At 39.8% G+C, this 16,941-nt stretch overlaps 1 protein-coding gene across 20 annotated transcripts in view; it reads right to left on the reverse strand.

The window, feature by feature from the left end:
- Positions 1-16,941, reverse strand: part of MAPK10 (mitogen-activated protein kinase 10) — a 374,268-nt gene that overhangs the window by 326,278 nt on the left and 31,049 nt on the right. For 14 of the 20 annotated variants that reach the window (XM_055589015.1, XM_055589012.1, XM_055589011.1 and 11 more), the window contains one exon: positions 4,735-4,829. The exons of 5 other annotated variants lie outside the window; for them this stretch is intronic. In XM_055589015.1, the coding sequence (XP_055444990.1) occupies positions 4,735-4,829 (95 nt within the window). Of the gene's footprint in view, positions 1-4,734; positions 4,830-16,941 lie in introns of those variants that run through there. One more of the 20 variants, XM_055589024.1, reaches the window with a different exon arrangement.

Consider the following 16,941-nt stretch of genomic DNA (forward strand, 5'->3'; position numbering starts at 1 on the left):
GTATCATGTCGGTACCATAGGTGAAGGTGGCTTTTGCTCAGAAGTCAAGGACCAAGGCCACAGTACCTTCACACACCTGCCATCTGCATTCAACAGTCTGCGGGAGAGCTTTGTAAAGGAGATTCTTCCAGCCATAGTGATGTAAATTTAAACCAAACCACTGGGACCTTCCCTTTCCTGGCCATGAGCTGGAAATCATTTTTAATGGTTAAAACCGGACCCAGAGAGAGTTGGTCTGTATTCAAATCCCAGTAAATTCCAAATGTGAGACCTTGGGCAAGTTCTCAACCTTTCTCCCTGCCAGTGACTATGTGATAGTAATAGAATCTTCTTCACGGAACTGTTAAAGAGCCAATGAGTTAAGACATGTGGAGAGATCCGTGCGGTGCCTAGAACACACTAAGTGCCTACTAGATGGAACTTAAGCTGGCAAGGCTGTGTGCCAGGCCATGTGCCGGCCTTGGGATTCGCTGCTGCACCACTCAGCTCTGAACTGTTGGAGTCTGCTGGTAACACCTTGAGCACATCCATTAATACCCTCTGTTTTGGCTTCCATTCAAAAGTACAGAGAATATATCTCTTAAGTATGGGGCTCCATTTATTATTGTTGTTTAGTTGCTAAGCTGGGTCCGACTCTTTGCAATCCCATGGACTGCAGCCCACCAGACTCCACAGTCCTTGGGATTTCCCAGGAAAGAAAATGAGTGGGTCACCATTTCCTTCTCCAGGGGATCTCCCCTATCCAGGGATCAGATCGTGTCTCCTGCATTGCAGGTGGACTCTACCACAGAGCCATCAGGGACTCTACCACTCCAGGAAACTGGAGTGGGTCACCATTTCCTTCTCCAGGGGATCTCCCCTATCTAGGGATCAGATCGTATCTCCTGCATTGCAGGCGGACTCTACCACAGTAAAAATATAAATACCATATATTTATATACCAAGTAATATATGACTGCTGAAGTGAAAGTGTTAGTCACTCAGTTGTGTCCGATTCCTTGTGACCCCATGGACTCTCCAGACAAGAATACTGAAGTGGGTTGTTGTTTCCTCCTCCAGGGGATCTTCCTGATCCAGGGACTGAACCTGTGACTCTTGTCTCCTGCATTGGCAAGTGGATTCTTTACCACTAGCACCACCTGGGAGCCCAATATATGACTAAGTGACTTGATAAAGTGTGAAGGCTTCTGATAGCCATGGGCTCCTCTATTACTAACTTCCTTACAAGCAACATAAATATGATGCCTATATAATGTCAAGGGAGTTTATTCTAAAATTGCTGGCAACCCAAAAATCCACTGAAATGTTTTCAGCTTCCTAAGCTTGAGTCCTGTTTTTAAAACATTGTTCACTTCCTCAAGGCACTATTTATGATGGCTTGCTCTCTGTTGGTTTTTGTTTCCCTAATTTCTCACTGTGTGATTTAGTGCTTTTCTTCACAAAGAAAATTCTTCATTCCTTTCCTGCTGTGGAATGCTTTTCATGAAAGCAGCTTTAATTATTTACTCCATACCTCCTACTGTGGCACAAGTCACATTACTTTTAAGATGGGCTGTTACACAGGTTTCTTGTGAGAGCTCAAGTCAGAAAGAGGCCCAGAGACAAACAGTTTCAGGAAGTCAATTCCCAAGCACTATAGGATATACTTGTGGCTGAGCTGGTAAAGAATCCGCCTGTGATCCGGGAGACCTGGGTTTGATCCCTGGGTTGTGAAGATCCCCTGGAGAAGGGAGAGGCTACCCACTCCAGATTCTGGCCTGAAGAATTCCATGGAGTGTATAGTCCATGGGGTCACAAAGAGTCAGACACGACTGAGCGACCTTCACCTATCACTTTCATATGATACACAGTTTTAAGTTACACACACACACACACAATAACAAGCACTTCACATATCTGTCCTCACAAGCAAACAGTTCTGCTAACATGATAGCAAATACAACATGTTTTTTACTGCTTGAATAGTATAAATGTGTTAAGAACAACAAAAATGGCTCAGCATTAAGAAGCTTAAAATAATATTAAGCAGAAAAAAAAGTTATAAGATGGAAATCTTAGGCTCACTATTATCTTACATATTGGTTTTTATAATTTCCCTGTAGCTTAAACCGTAAAGAATCTGCCTGCAAGTCAGGAGACCAGAATTCAATCCCTGGGTTGGTATATTCCTCTGGAGAAGGCAATGGCAATCCACTCTAGTATTCTTGCCTGGAGAATTCCATGGACAGAGGAGCCTGGTGAGCTACAGTCTGTGGGGTCGCAAAGAGTTGGACATGACTGAGTGACTAACACACACACATTGGTTTTTATAGGTAATCCCAGGTGAATCACTATCTTTTCTATGCTCATGGCTGCAAGCGTTTTTCAAATGGCACTGACCTTACATTATAGGACCTTCAGGATAATTCTTGCATGGAGTTTGAGGACCTCCATCTCCAACACTGCCACTGAGAATTTTTTTATCTTGTAGAGAGCCCATGAGACTTTAAAATATTGTGACTAAATTCTTTTGCTAAATGATGCCAATTTCTCCTCTTCCCTTTTGCAGACAGGTCCAATGGTCCAGAGTTTCTTCCATACATATAACAATAAACACACTGAGGCTCTTTACTTCCTAGTAGGCTGCACATAACCTTTGCTATTGTAAATTACACTGAATGAATATCCTTTATACATACACATTCTAGAAGTGAATTACTAAATCTCACAATGTAAACTTTACACTGTTAACTTGCTAATACCACATTGTCATTATCAAATTACCTTCCAAGAATGTTATACCAGAATATTTTTTGCCTGTTAGTTTTATTTATGTTTATGTATAAAATTGCTTTCTAAAGTAAATAGAGAAATTGTCTAACTTTGGTAAAGTCATACATTCTTGATGCTGAGACAGATAATATCAAATAACCAAAATGAAGTGGATAGAAATCACTCTGCCTCAAATGCAGAGTTGCATTAAAGCTTCTTCACCTAGATTTATTTTTAAAAATTAAAATAAAAAATTAATAATTTCTGATATATATAAAAAACAAAATAAAATATCAGTTTCTTCCCCACAGCAATAAAAGTTGCACACTGCAGACTTCTGTGTGGGTACCTACTCTTTGTTTTTAATGTTTGTATTTGTTGTTGCCTTAATGCCTTCTGAGAAGTTGATCACAAGATCATGAGTAGCTCTGTGGATTATAGTGTTTGACGGGTATGTGAACATAGATTAGAGACAGTGGCGTGCTAACAAATGCTTGAAAACTGACTCTTCAGGGGAACAAGATCCCCTGATATGTGGTATTTGCTCATTTCTGTGGTGTACGTGCGTGCATACATGATAAGTTGCTTCAGTGGTGTCTGATTCTTAGTAACCCCATGGACTATAGTCCACCAGGCTCCTCTGTCCATTGGATTCTCCAGGCAAGAATACTGGAGTGGCTTGCCATTTCCTCTTCCAGGGGATCTTCCCGATCCAGGGGCCAAACCTGTGTCCCTTATGTCTACCTGCACTGGCCGGAGGCTTCTTCACCACTAGCGCCACCTGGGAAGACCACAGTCTATTACATTTCAAACTTGAATGAGAACCTGCAGTGGTTTAATTTGATTCACATTTTCAGGGTTGATACTTATTTCTGGTCCAAGTTCCCAAACGGTCTAATAGCGAATCAAGTAGAGTATCTATATTTGTTGCCAGAAAGAATAGCACCATTGCCATAGCGTTTTGGGTAATAAAGAATCTGTATGGGTTGGTTTACTAGGCATTCTAATAGTAAACTTGTTCTGTAATTCTAAGACAGGTATGTTCTGTCTCATTTGTAATTTATTCTTTTCAAATGAAACTCTGTAAAGAGTTATTCGATAAATGTTAAATTCTATTGGAAGTCAAATGTTCATAATTCCATAAAATCATCTGCCTTGATCCATAATAGCTAAAATATAGCCTCAAACTACTGCACACATTTAAACAGTGCTCCAGCATGTTTTGAGTCATGAAAAACTATTTAAGGAACAGCTTCTGACAATTTTTGTTTACAGATCAGAAAAATCATGGAAAAAGTTGCATCTGTTTGTCCTTGAAATTTCTGTATCAGCTTCTCACATCTCAGGAGAATACGTCCCGTATACGTGAAATATTTTAGAACATAATCTAGTCAGCCACCACACATTCTGCAGAGCTTCTATTTATGGAACTCACAGAACAAGACTGCTCCAAAAAGATGTGAGGTTATGAATTCTAACACAAATTGGCAAGGAGGAGGCAAACCAACCTGAATAATATCTATGCAGAAGTTTAAGAGCCTTCTACTCGATTCTGACCTCCTTACAGAGCTTAAAAGGAAAGAAAAGTCAGTAACTGGGAATCACTCCTATGGCAGAATTCAAGTCCACACATGCTCATATGACTGACTACCTTGTTCTGAGATGTCAGCAGCTCCAGCCACGGGTTATTGCTTGTCACAGAAAGTTTATATCAAATAAGAATTACCCCCAGTACAACCACAGCACCTCATTAGAGACTTTGCCTTGGACCCAGAGAAGTCCCATTCTCTTTCCTAGGGAATTTAAAAGTCAGTAATTATGGCTTGAATGCTCCCCAAGCTCATTCAAAATCTGAAATATCCAGGTCAGGAAAGAGGCAAATTTTAATTTTCAGATTTCAGAGGGAAAAATGAGTTCATTTTGAAAAATAGCATTATTTATAGCAGGAGGTGGACTTGATGGCTCAAGGTGTAAAGAATCTACCTGAAATGCAGGAGACACAGGAGGATGCTGGTTCAATCCCTGGGTTGGGAAGATCTCCTGGAGAGGGAGATGGCAATCCACTCCAGAATTCTTGCCTGAAAAATCCCAAGGACAGAGGAGCCTGGTGGGCTACAGTTCAAAGGGTTGCAAAGAGCTGGACATGACTGAGCAACTAAGCACCTATAGAAGGAGATAACAGCAGAAATCCACCATACATGTTGCAAAGGAAATGCTGGTAATGAGAGGCAAACTTCCTCCCTTCTCTCTTCTTTATGATCCCTCAGGAGCAAATCTGTGTAATCTCTTAATCTCTCAATGTGGTCTCATGTTTCATTTTTATTATAAATTCAGGGCAGGCCAGACATGGCACAAATCAAAATAAGCTAGAAATAATGTTTGCCAACACTGTGTCGGACATTAAGTGTTTTATGTATGTAATCACATTTAAACCTCACCAAATCATCCTGAGTGCCTTGGAAAACTAATTTGTCCAAGATTATACAATAAGTAAGTGTCAGAATCAAAGCTTAAACCAGATCTATCAGATTTTACAGTCACAATTTCTCCTATAACAGACTAAACATAACTGAAAATTCTAGGGAGAATAATAGGAAAGAATTCTAATAACATATAAAGTTCCCTGTCAGAGTCTCTGTGGCATCGGTGCCTGGTCAGAAGGTGCTATACAATAAAATTATCAAAAAATATTTTACTGTTACATTCAGTAGGGAATAATTTTTATGTATAGGATACGTAAGTTGATTTAGGGATGATCAAGAGAGTCAAACCACCAAAGACAATATACATTGAAAAACTTGCATGAAAATAATGCTTATCTTAATCTAAAGAGAAATAATCTCCCTTCTAAGAAATCCAAGTGAGGTTACAGGGGTATTTCTTTGCCATCACTGGATTACAGGATTGAACTATTACATAGTCTGTTATAGACCAATTCTAAGTGGTAAAATTGGAAATATTCTACAGGTTCTCTTCGTTTGAGGTGGAAAGTTCCCAGAAAAGATTTAGAAGAAGCAGTACCAACATCTGGGCCTAAAAGAAGGGCCACGTTACACACTGAACATGAAAAGTGAAAGTGTTAGCACCTCAGTTGTGTGTCCGACTCTTTGCAACCCCATGGTTTATTTGGCTATTAAATGCACAAAATGAACCGAAGATAATTCCTCAGAGGAAGGAGAGATAAACTCAAATAAATGACACTCAGTATTTTCCCAGCTTGAATCATACCTCTGCCTAAATGTCATCTTCTTTACTGAATATCTCTTTTTAGTAACTATCTGAAAGGCATGTGCGCATGCTCCGTCATGTCCAACTCTTTGCCAGTCCAGGGACTGTAGCCCATCAGGCTCCTATGTCCATGGGATTTTCCAGGCAAGAATACTGGAGTGGGTTGCCATTTCCTTCTCCAGGGGATCTTCCAGACCCAGGGATCAAACCTGGATCTCCTGCATTGGCAGGCGGATTCTTTACTGTCTGAGCCACCTGGGAGGTTCCTGAGGACCAAATAACTAATATTTTTGATCACTTATTGTATGCCAAATACTAGAACCACACATTCATCATCTCTGTCCTCACAACAACACTGTCTCTTATGTACTATTAATATTATCTCCATTTCATAGAGGAAGTGGAGGTTTGATGTGGTCAAACCACACCCAAATCACAAAACGTGTAAAAGGCAGAATTAAGATTTGAACACAGCCTTCCCTGGTGGCTCAGTGGTGAAGAATTTGCCTTCCAATGCAGGAGACACAGGTTTGATCCTGGTTCAGGAAGAACCCACGTGGCTCAGAGCAGCTAAGCCTGTGTGCCACAGCTGTTGAGCCTGTGCTTTGGAGCCCCGAGTCACAACTGCTGAGTGGATATGCCACAACGACTGAAGGCCGAACACTATAGAATCTGTGCTCCGCGACAGGGGAAGCCACTGCAGTGAGAAACCTGCACACCAGTAGCTAGAGAGTAGCCGCTACTCGCCACAACTAGAAAAGAGTCCACACAGCCAAAAATAAATGCATACATGAATAAACCTTTTTTAAAAAACTGAAATGCTTTAAAAAAAAGATTTGAACACAAGTAGCAGTTTGTTTTCAGATTCCTTACACCATATCATCTTCATAATATTTGGTTCCCTGGTGGCCCTAGTGGTAAGGAATCTGCCTACCAATGCAGGAGACGCAAGAGACACAGGTTCGATCCCTGGGTCAGGAAGATCCCCTGGAGAAGGAAATGGCAACCCACTCCAGTATTCTTGCCTGGAAAATCCCATGGACAGAGGAGCCTGACGGGCTACAGTCCCTGGAGAGGCAAAGAGTCGGACACGACTGAGCATGCGTGCATGCCTTTCAGATAGTTACTAAAAAGAGATATTCAGTAAAGAAGATGACATTTAGGCAGAGGTATGATTCAAGCTGGGAAAATACTGAGTTTATCTCTCCTTCCTCTGAGGAATTATCTTCTGTTCATTTTGTGCATTTAATAGCCAAATAAACTGTTATAGAAAGAAGAATATATTCCATCTCTATAAATGAAAGAAATTCACATTGCCTATAAAATCTACTGCAAAAATTTCAGCATAAAGAGCATCACTAATGAGCCTGTATTCCCCTCATTTTTTGTCACTCCCCTTTTGAGGAATTCTCATCTATGAATTTCTTCTACCTACTCATAAATCTGAGCACCCCCTAAAACATATATCTTTATTCACACACACATATATTCACAAAATTTGCTCTTCATAGCAAAAACTGTGCATTTTAAAATTCTTTTTTTTTCGTTTATAGCCTACATAAACTCTCATACTTTAGCCACTGCACTCTGTGCATAGTCTTCTAAACTGCATATTGTTTTGGACAACATTTGCACAAAGGAAATGAGGAGTTCAATTTAGTTTCTAATTCCTAACTCTCCTTTTGTCGTCATTTTAGTGCAACCTTCTGTACCTGTAAGCTTCCAACTAACAGTTGCAATTTGAAATGGAAAATACTCCTAAATACACCCTAAACCAATAATTAAATAAGCGAGGTTCAACAGAGCACAGAGGAAAAGCAGGTGGTGACGTAATTGAGGAATATTAATAGTAATAACAGCTAACACTTATTGACCTGTACTGGGAGCCTAGTTACTTTTAAATGAAATTAACTCACTTAATTCACAAAATCATCATATAAGGAAAGTTACTAATTGTTGTTGTTCAGTTGCTAAGTTGTTTCTAACTCTTTGCAACCCAGTGGACTCAGCATGCCAAGCTCCCCTGTTCCTCACTATCTCCTGGAGTTTGCTCAAACTCATGTCTATTGAGTCAGTGATACTATGTAACCATCTCATTCTCTGCGCCTACTTCTCCTCCTGCCTTCAGTCTTTCTCAGCATCAGGGTCTTTTCCAATGAGTCAGCTCTTTGCCTCAGGTGGCCAAAGTATTGGAATTTCAGCTTCAGCATCAGTCCTTCCAGTGAATATTTAGGACTGATTTCCTTTAGGATTGACTGGTTTGATCTCCTTGCAGTCCAAGGGACTCTCAATAGTCTTCTCCAGCACCACAGTTCAAAAACAGCAATTCTTCGGCTCTCAGCCTTCTTTATGGTCCAACTCTCACATCTGTACATGATTACTGGAAAAACCATAGCTTTTACTATACAGACCTTTCTCGGCAAAGCGATGTCTCACAAATATTGTCTCCATTTTAAAGGAAAAAGAAATTTAAGTACAGTAACATCTTAAAGTTATTCAAGTAGTAATTGGTGTAGCCAATATTTTGACAGTTTGCCTCTGAGGTTACTTTGCTTAACTGTATACTCTGCTGTTTTCCATATTTCATTTATTGAATTAGCATTATCAACAAATAGTACTACTAAACAATCTTAGACGTGAGTGTGGTGTTAGAAATGTCTTAAATTTTATAAGACACAGCCTTCGTTACTTATTTTATTATTAAAAATGTTTATTATTAAACATTTTTATTATTTATTTTTTTTTATTATTAAAACCTGCACATGCTTAGATCTAAGAATCAAATAGATTTCAAAAAGATGCAATTGTATCCTAGTGTTTAAATAAAATTTAAGGGGCAGTCCAAGATGGTGACATAGGAAGATTCTGAACTCATCTCTCATGGACACACTAAATCTCCAGCTACGTATGGAACAATTTCCTCTGAAAAAGACCTGAAAAGTAAAATTGAACAGCTTCTTCACAGTTTGTTAAAGGGCCACATTGAGAGGAGTAGGAGAGCCAAAGACATGGTCCCTCACAAAACAGAACCCCACCCCCAGCACAGCAACTCAGGATCAGAAGGGGTCTCACAAATCCAGAGCCCCTCCCTGAAGAGAAAGGGTTTGGGCCCCATATCAAGAATCCTAGCCACTGGGATCTGCATCAGGGAAACAAGCCCTCAAAACATCTGGCTTTGAAAACCAATAGGTTCTTTTTCGGGTGACCTAAAGGGATGGAGAGAACTGAGGTACTCCTCCTAAAGGGCTTGCATGTAGACTCACTCACCCCAGGGACCAATGAAAATGTAGCAGTTTGAATAGCACCTGGACTCTATGTGAAAGAGATTTATTTGCTAATCTTCGTGTCTGCCAGAGGGCTGGGGGCCTGCTGGGACCCTCTATGGGGACAAAGGCATCACAAGGGATCACTTTTGCATTCTCCCTCTACCCTGATATTGCCAGCAGGCATGCAGCCCTGCACCTTCCCATGGCCTGGCAAGAACCAGTGGGCACTGGGTAGCCCTGTGCTCTCCCAGCAACGCACACATCCGGGAGGTGTGCCCTGGCCCTGCTCTCTCCTGCTGCCGTGCCAAAGCTGGGAGGAGCACACAAAGGAGAGGCTCCTTGATCATTTGGCTCTGGTGACTGGGGGACTTCTGTGCCTGGGTCCTCCAGGACTTTAAATAACTGGAGAGAAAGTTCTTAGCAGGCTACCACTCCCAGGGCCCTGCACAGACTACAGACTGAAATACACCTTCAGTCTTTCTGTGAAAAAAAGCCTACCTACTTGTCTTGGAGCTTCAGCCTGAGGGGCAGACTTCAGGCATGCCACACGTCTACAGGGCACAAAAATGCCCTTAGGGAATGTAGGCCAGGTGACAGCATCTTTGCACTCTTTCTCTACCTCACTAGAACTCACCAGAAGGAGAGTTCTCAGAAGTTCACTAGAACGTCTCAGAAAGGAATGGAGACACTCATCTGAAACCCCAAGTTCTGCAACTGTTGCCCAGGGGTCACCTGCCAGATCACTCGGTCTGGAGCAAACAGGGTTTATAACTGTAATCCCATGAAAGTGTGAAAGTGTTAGTCCCTCAGTCAAGTCCGACTCTTTGTGAACCCGTGGACTGTAAACTGTGGCCTGCCAGGCTCCTCTGTCCATAGAATTCCCCAGGCAAGAAAACTGGAGTTGGGTTGCCATTCCTGTCTCAAGGGGATCTTCTCTACCCAGGGATCAAACCCAGGTCTCCTGCATTGTAGGCAGATTTTTACCATCTTAGCCACCAGGGAAGTCCCCCAAATGGGACTGTATATGTTTGCACACTTTAAAAGCCAGGTTTCCAAACAGCCTGAAACTGGGTGCAAACTGCAATCCCTCCCTTTGGAATAGTGACAGGTCTTGGCACACCCTCAACAACTGAGACCTCTCAGGAATAAGTCAGGCTGCTTAGACAACCACAAAGGATCAAGAGACACTCAAGAGCTAGTCCAAGGTTGAAAGATAAGGTTCATCTCCTATACAGAGCCACTCTGTTAAGACTAGGAGAGGAAGCTCACTCACCCAACACAGAGAGTCAAGCAAAATAAGGAAACAGGGGAATATATTCCAAGTAAAAAACAAAATAAAACCTCAGGGGAAAAAATCTTAATGAGACAGAGATAAGCAATTTACCCGATAAACAGTTCAAAGTAATAGTCATAAGGAGAAGTCACAGAGCTGAGGAACATGCTAACTGAACTGAGAAATGCACTAGAAGGGTTCAACAGCAGACGCTACTAGATGAATCTGAAGGAAGGATTAGTGATCTAGAAGACAGAGCAGTGAAATTTATACAGACAGAGCAGAAAAAAGAAGAAAAGAATTTTTAAAAATGAAGATTGCTTAAGGGACATGTGGAACAACATCAAGCAGATGACATTTGCATTATAGGAGTTCCAGAAGGTGAAGAGAGAGAAGGGGGCAGAAAACATATTTGAAGAAATAATGGCTGTGAATTCCATAGTGTAACGGTTAGCACTCTGGACTCTGAAGAAATAACAGCTGAAAACTTCTCTAACCTGTGGCACAAAACAGACAACCAATTCCAGGAAATCTAGAAAGATCTAAATAAGATGAATCCTAAAAGATCCACACCAAGACACATTAAAATGTCAACAGTTAAAAATAAAGAGAGAATCTTTAAAGCATCAAGAGAAAAACAGCTTGTTACATACAAGGGAACCCCCATAAGACTACCAGCAGATTTTTCAGCATAAACTTTGCAGGCCAAAAGAGAGTAGAACAATATTTTAAAAGTGCTGAACAGAAAAAAATACTAACCAAAAATATTCTAGCTAGCAAGGTTATCATTTAAAACTGAAAGAAAAGTAAAGCATTTTCCAGACAAGTAAAAGCTGAAAGAATTCACTGCCACTAAATCGGCCTTACAAGAAATGATAAAGGAACTTCTTTAAATTAAAAAAAAGAACATTAATTAGTTGACAACATATGAAAGTATAAATCTCACTGGTAGAGGCCAATATATATAGTAAAGGTAGTGAATTAATTACTTAGGAAGATAGTACAAAGGTTAAAAGACAAAAAATACTAAAAATAATTATAACTAAAATAATCACTTAAGTTATAACACAAAATAAAAAGGAGGTAAAAGGCTATTTCAAAAACATAAAAGATGGGGGAAGAATAAAATGGTGCTGCCACTATGAAAAACAGTTTGGGGGTTGTTCCTCAAAAAATTAAAATGAGAACTACCATATGGTCCAGAAATTCTATTTCTGGATATTAATCTGAAGAAAATGGAAAAACTAATTTGAAAAGATATACACAGCCCTATGTTCACTGCAGCGAAATTTACAATAACTAAGATATGAAACCAACCTAAGTGTCCATTGATGGATGAATAGATAAAGAAGACGCGATACATACATACGCAATGGAATACTACTAGCCATATAAAAGGAGGAAATATTGCCATGTGCAATAACATGGCTAGACCTTGAGATATTATGCTAAGTGAAAGACAAATACCATATGATCTCACCTCTGTATGAAATGTAAAGGGAAAAAAAAAAAAAAAACAAGCAAAACAAAACACACAGAAGACATGAGGGCAGTCGCCACAGGAAAAGGGTTGGGTTGGGGCAGCGAAACGGGTGAAGGAGATCAAGAGATAATCTTCCAGTTATGTAATAAATAAAGGGATGTACCATATAGCCTGGTGACTATAGTCAATAATATTATAGTATATATTTTAAAGTTGCAAAATACATATATAAGAACATTGTAATTTTTATTATAGTTGCAATGTAAAGAAGTGCTAAGTAAAAAGAAATTTAATGTAAAATGCTGCACGTTAACTCACTTCACCTTGTTTCCTTAAACAACTGTTTGATTAAGATTCCTAATACATATCTAACCAGTATCAAATGGGTAAATCATGACTGAGAAAAGAATACATAAAGAATTTATAAATCAAAAAGTCTATACAGAATTTATTCATTTGTCAACCAGAATTAATTGAGCACTTAGCATGTTCATATAGCATGCTCAGAGGACTGTACGAAGAAAACAGCCCTGTCTCTGAGGATGTCTCCCTCAAAAGAGTTATGAGGAACAAGAAAAGGGAGCATTATTTTTGCTGAGTGTAAAAATGCCCAGAAAGGCCTTCACAGAGTCAGGGACACAGCAAAATAAATGTGATTTACCCAGGCAGAGACTGAAATTAGCTGCACAGAAGACTCCAGTCAGAAGGAAATGCATGAAAGGACATGGCAACAAGAAAAAAAGACGGAGGACTTCCCTATCTGTCCAGTGGTTAAGACTCCTTGCTTACAATGCAGGTGGCATGCGTTCGATCCCTGGTCAGGGAACTAAGATCCCACACATGCTGCGTGGCACCGCCAAAAAAAGAAAGAAAGGATATGGCTTGTTCAGGGAACAACCAGAGTCTTAGATTCACAAGGGCCAGGAAATCAGGAAATGTGGCAGGCAAGAATATAATGAGACTTGGTTACTATGGTAAGAAATTTGGACTTTATGGGAGAATCACTGGATACATGTCAGCAGGGATGAGACATGTCTAATCTTTTTTCAAAAATTCACTCTGACAGAGCTGAGGCAGAGTCTGGGAGGGAGGTAATTGCAATGTTTTGGGGCTGAGCTGAGGCAGCCATGGTTAAGAGGAGATTTAATGGAGAGATGGCTTCTCATAGCTTCTCCCTTCCCCCTGCAACTCCTCCTAAACACTGAAAAAGGAAGCCCACTATATAGTAGCCTAAATTCCTTTTAGAGTAGTACATCTCTGGAGTTAAACACAGTTGGCTTACACTAGATTTTTAGCTGAAAAATCTACCCAGTACAAGTCTATAGCTCTCTTCGCCACTGGAAAAGAAATTAAGCAATAACAAATAATAGAACTAAAAGACAACCACATTCAGTAGGGAGATAAAATCACTAATGAAATATGGAGTAAACTATTTATGCTAACAATTATATAAGTGCACCTGGGAGCACAGGAAATATACACAGTTACTTGATTTTAAATCTGCACTGTGTAAGTATTTAACCACCTTGTTCCTTATTATACTACTTTCAGCATTCTTAAATCTATTTTAAGAACCTTTTTATAACTGTGCAGAGGGAGTAGATGTACAAGGAGGCATCTTTCTACTTCACATGGTATCTAATCCATCTGGTTGAAAGTCAAATACTTTATTAAATTTTACAAATCTTGGAAACCTTGGGTATTCCAAGAGAAGTTTACCAAATGCACAGTACCATGATTTCTGTTTTTGACTTTCACATAGATTATCCCACCTCAGGGTTTAAAAAATGATCTCATGCTGAAGTTTAAAAAATATAAATTTTTTCCTTTAGTCAGTTCCAACATGCAACTTTAACCACTAAAATCCTAAGGAATTCTACTTTATAGTGTTTGACACTCTTCCTTGAGTTACTTATAGCCCTACTTTCTTTTGCAAAGGCTTAAATATTTACAAGTTTCACTCTTGCATTGAATACTGTCCTTTGAAGGACAACATGATTGCAATGTCTTACATAATGCTTCATTAAGTAGCATAACACTGTACATTTTTAAATGCTACTTTTTCTAAACTCTCAATATTTATTTAGTGTTTATTGTTATAAACTCTATTTGCAATCAAACACAGTCCACAAATATAAACATAGCTAAACATATCATAACCAGCTAGATAAACGAATACAAGTTTTAAATTCACTGATCTCCTAGTTCTACCCCTTTTCGGATTATTACTACTATAGAGATTTTTAAGAATGCAATTAATCTTGATACTAAAATGCATTGTTGTATTAAAATTTTATTTAAGCAGGAAACCAGCACTGTGTAATAAAGAGGAAGATGTCTTTTAATATCCACGGCCTGTTACCATGAGCAAGGACAGGCTCAGCAAAAACAGACCCTTGTCTGGGGCTTACGACAGCGTGACTCCTCTTCTCCAGGCCTGCTCTCATCACTTCGTTCTTCACTGCACCTCCTGTCAGACCCCTTTGCAAATTCTTCCCCTAGTTTTGCTGAATAACCTCCCTCTCTGGTCTCTACAGGTCACCTCATTTCTACCTGCCTAAAATGAATGAATGAAGAAAGGAAGGAAGGAAGGGAGAGAGGAAACAGAGAGGGAGGGAGGGAGGAAGAATGAACCTTTTTGGAAAAACTATTTTAAGAAAGTCTACTGTTTTCAAATGCAGCTGTGTCCAAAGTGATAAATCTCATAAGCAGTGAAGAGAGTAAAACAAATCTTACTTGGATAAGGACTGACAGAGGCAACTATTTTCTAGACTTTCCATTTAGTAGAATTTTACATCCTTAATTCAGGAAAGTTCAGTTATGAAGGGTCACCAGAGACAGCACAGAAGAACATGTGTGTACCCTGCTGTGCGTGTGTGCATAGGTGTCCTTCTCCCTGAAAATGAGTGTCTACATATGTAAGATTTCACATAAATGTGTATTGTCTTGTGTTACTCAGAATAATCAGTATCTTTCTATGGGAACTGATACAATAATAATATGGCACTTATTTCAGTTTCTTTGTATTCAAGCAGAAGTTCATGAGAACCTCAGGCACCTGCTAGCTAAACTCCTCACCCTAATGGGATTCACAAACTATGCACAAGTGAATCAAAACAGATTTAAGCAGGAGGCTCTCAAATAAACTACATCTTTGTCACTGTGTTTCTCTATCCGCTCTTCCACACCTGAAGGAAACTCGAGCAGCGACTCAGAAGCTACAAGGATCACTACTAAGCGGGCTGCTTCCATTTCTATGTTAACTCAACATGGTCATAATGATGGGTAGAAGTCTGAATCTTTTTATCAAAATATTAAGCTAGTTAAATATGTTAAACACGCTTGTTGGTGTTCTTTCTGGGTACCAAGAGATCACGTGTAGAAACTGTATACTGTTCATTTTCATCCTAGAGTTATAGCACAATGTCTAGCTACTCAATAAGTATTTGTTGAATAAAACAAAAAAAGTTTGAAAAAATTACCAAAGAAAATAGAAATACTGGCAAGCGGTTTACCAATATTGTGAATGGCTTGCAAATAAATCTACAAACTCAGAGAGCTCGGGTCACTATGAAAGTGAAAGAAAGAAAGTGTAAGTCCTTCAGTCATGTCCAACTCTTTGCAGCCCCTGGGTCTGTAGCCCACCAGGCTTCTCTGTCCATGGATTCTCCAAGCAAGAATACCAGAGTTGGTTGCCATTTTCTTCTCCAGGGGATCTTCCCAACCCAGGGATCAAACCCAGGTCTCCCATATCACAGGTGGATTCTTTACTATCTGAACCACCAGGGAAGCCCTGGTCAGCATATATAAAATGTATGTATATGTGTATATATATATATAGATATTATACAATAGTTCAGCTGGCAAAGAATCCACCTGGAATGTGGGAGACCTGGGTTCGATCCCTGGGTTGGGAAGATCCACTGGAGAAAGGAATGGCTACCCACTCCAGTATTCTGGCCTGGAGAATTCCATGGGCTTTATAGTCCATGGGGTTGCAAAGAGCTGGACATGACTGAGCAACTTTCACTTTCACATACATATATATATATATAAACACCTGAGCTAAAAACTCATCTTTACAAGGAAGCTAGAAAATGAAGTGTGAAGACAATAGGAACAATGCCTTCCTCTCTCAAGGCTGACTTAATCTACCAGGAAAGTTCTTAAAATCAAAGACAATCTATAGCTTTCCCCAAGTTCATCAAAGCAGGAGCCAGAAAAACAGGCTTTTCCAAAGCTGTAGATAATTCCATTCAAAGCAGACAGCAACAGAAGCAGAGAAGGAATGTCATTCCCCTTGCTTAACAGCACACGGGCAAGACACAGAACACGGGGCAGACTCCGCACTTGTCTCTGAATACAGGAAATTTCTCAAACATGATGTGTGGCCAAGTTCCAGTTTGACTGTGATTACACAGTCCCCTCTGGACCCTTCTATCAGCCTGTAAACTCAAGAACAGAGTCTCATCAGAATAAACCAAACAAGGGAAAAAAGAGCCACTTCTGTTTATGATTCTCGGAAAAGGACTCTGAAAGCACAGGTGTTCCTTCCCTCTCACGACCTCGCTGAACTGAAAAGAAAAATGTTCTCCACTGGCCTCATCGCCCTGTTTTTCCTTTGACAAAGACTCTGTACTGAGAATTCCCTCAAGCAAACAGTCACTGAAGGCTTTTCAACAGGGAAAGGCTCACGCATTTTTTTCTTAAGAGCAACAAATCAATCATGAAATGGACCTCATGAAAGACAGTCATAGTTATGAGGAAATGCGCAGTGTGACAAATGATTCAGCAAGTATAATTATCTACAAAGCCTGTTTGGAAGGAAAAAAATACTACCTACTACTAGAGAAAAAAAGGACTCTTTAACTGGTTTTGCCTATGCTTTTCCTGGGTTTATAACTGAAATTCACTTAATCGTTAACTATGTCTTTCTGTCA

Source organism: Bubalus kerabau, chromosome 7 (genome assembly GCF_029407905.1).
Source record: "Bubalus kerabau isolate K-KA32 ecotype Philippines breed swamp buffalo chromosome 7, PCC_UOA_SB_1v2, whole genome shotgun sequence".
In the NCBI taxonomy this organism is placed as follows: Eukaryota; Metazoa; Chordata; class Mammalia; order Artiodactyla; family Bovidae; genus Bubalus; species Bubalus kerabau.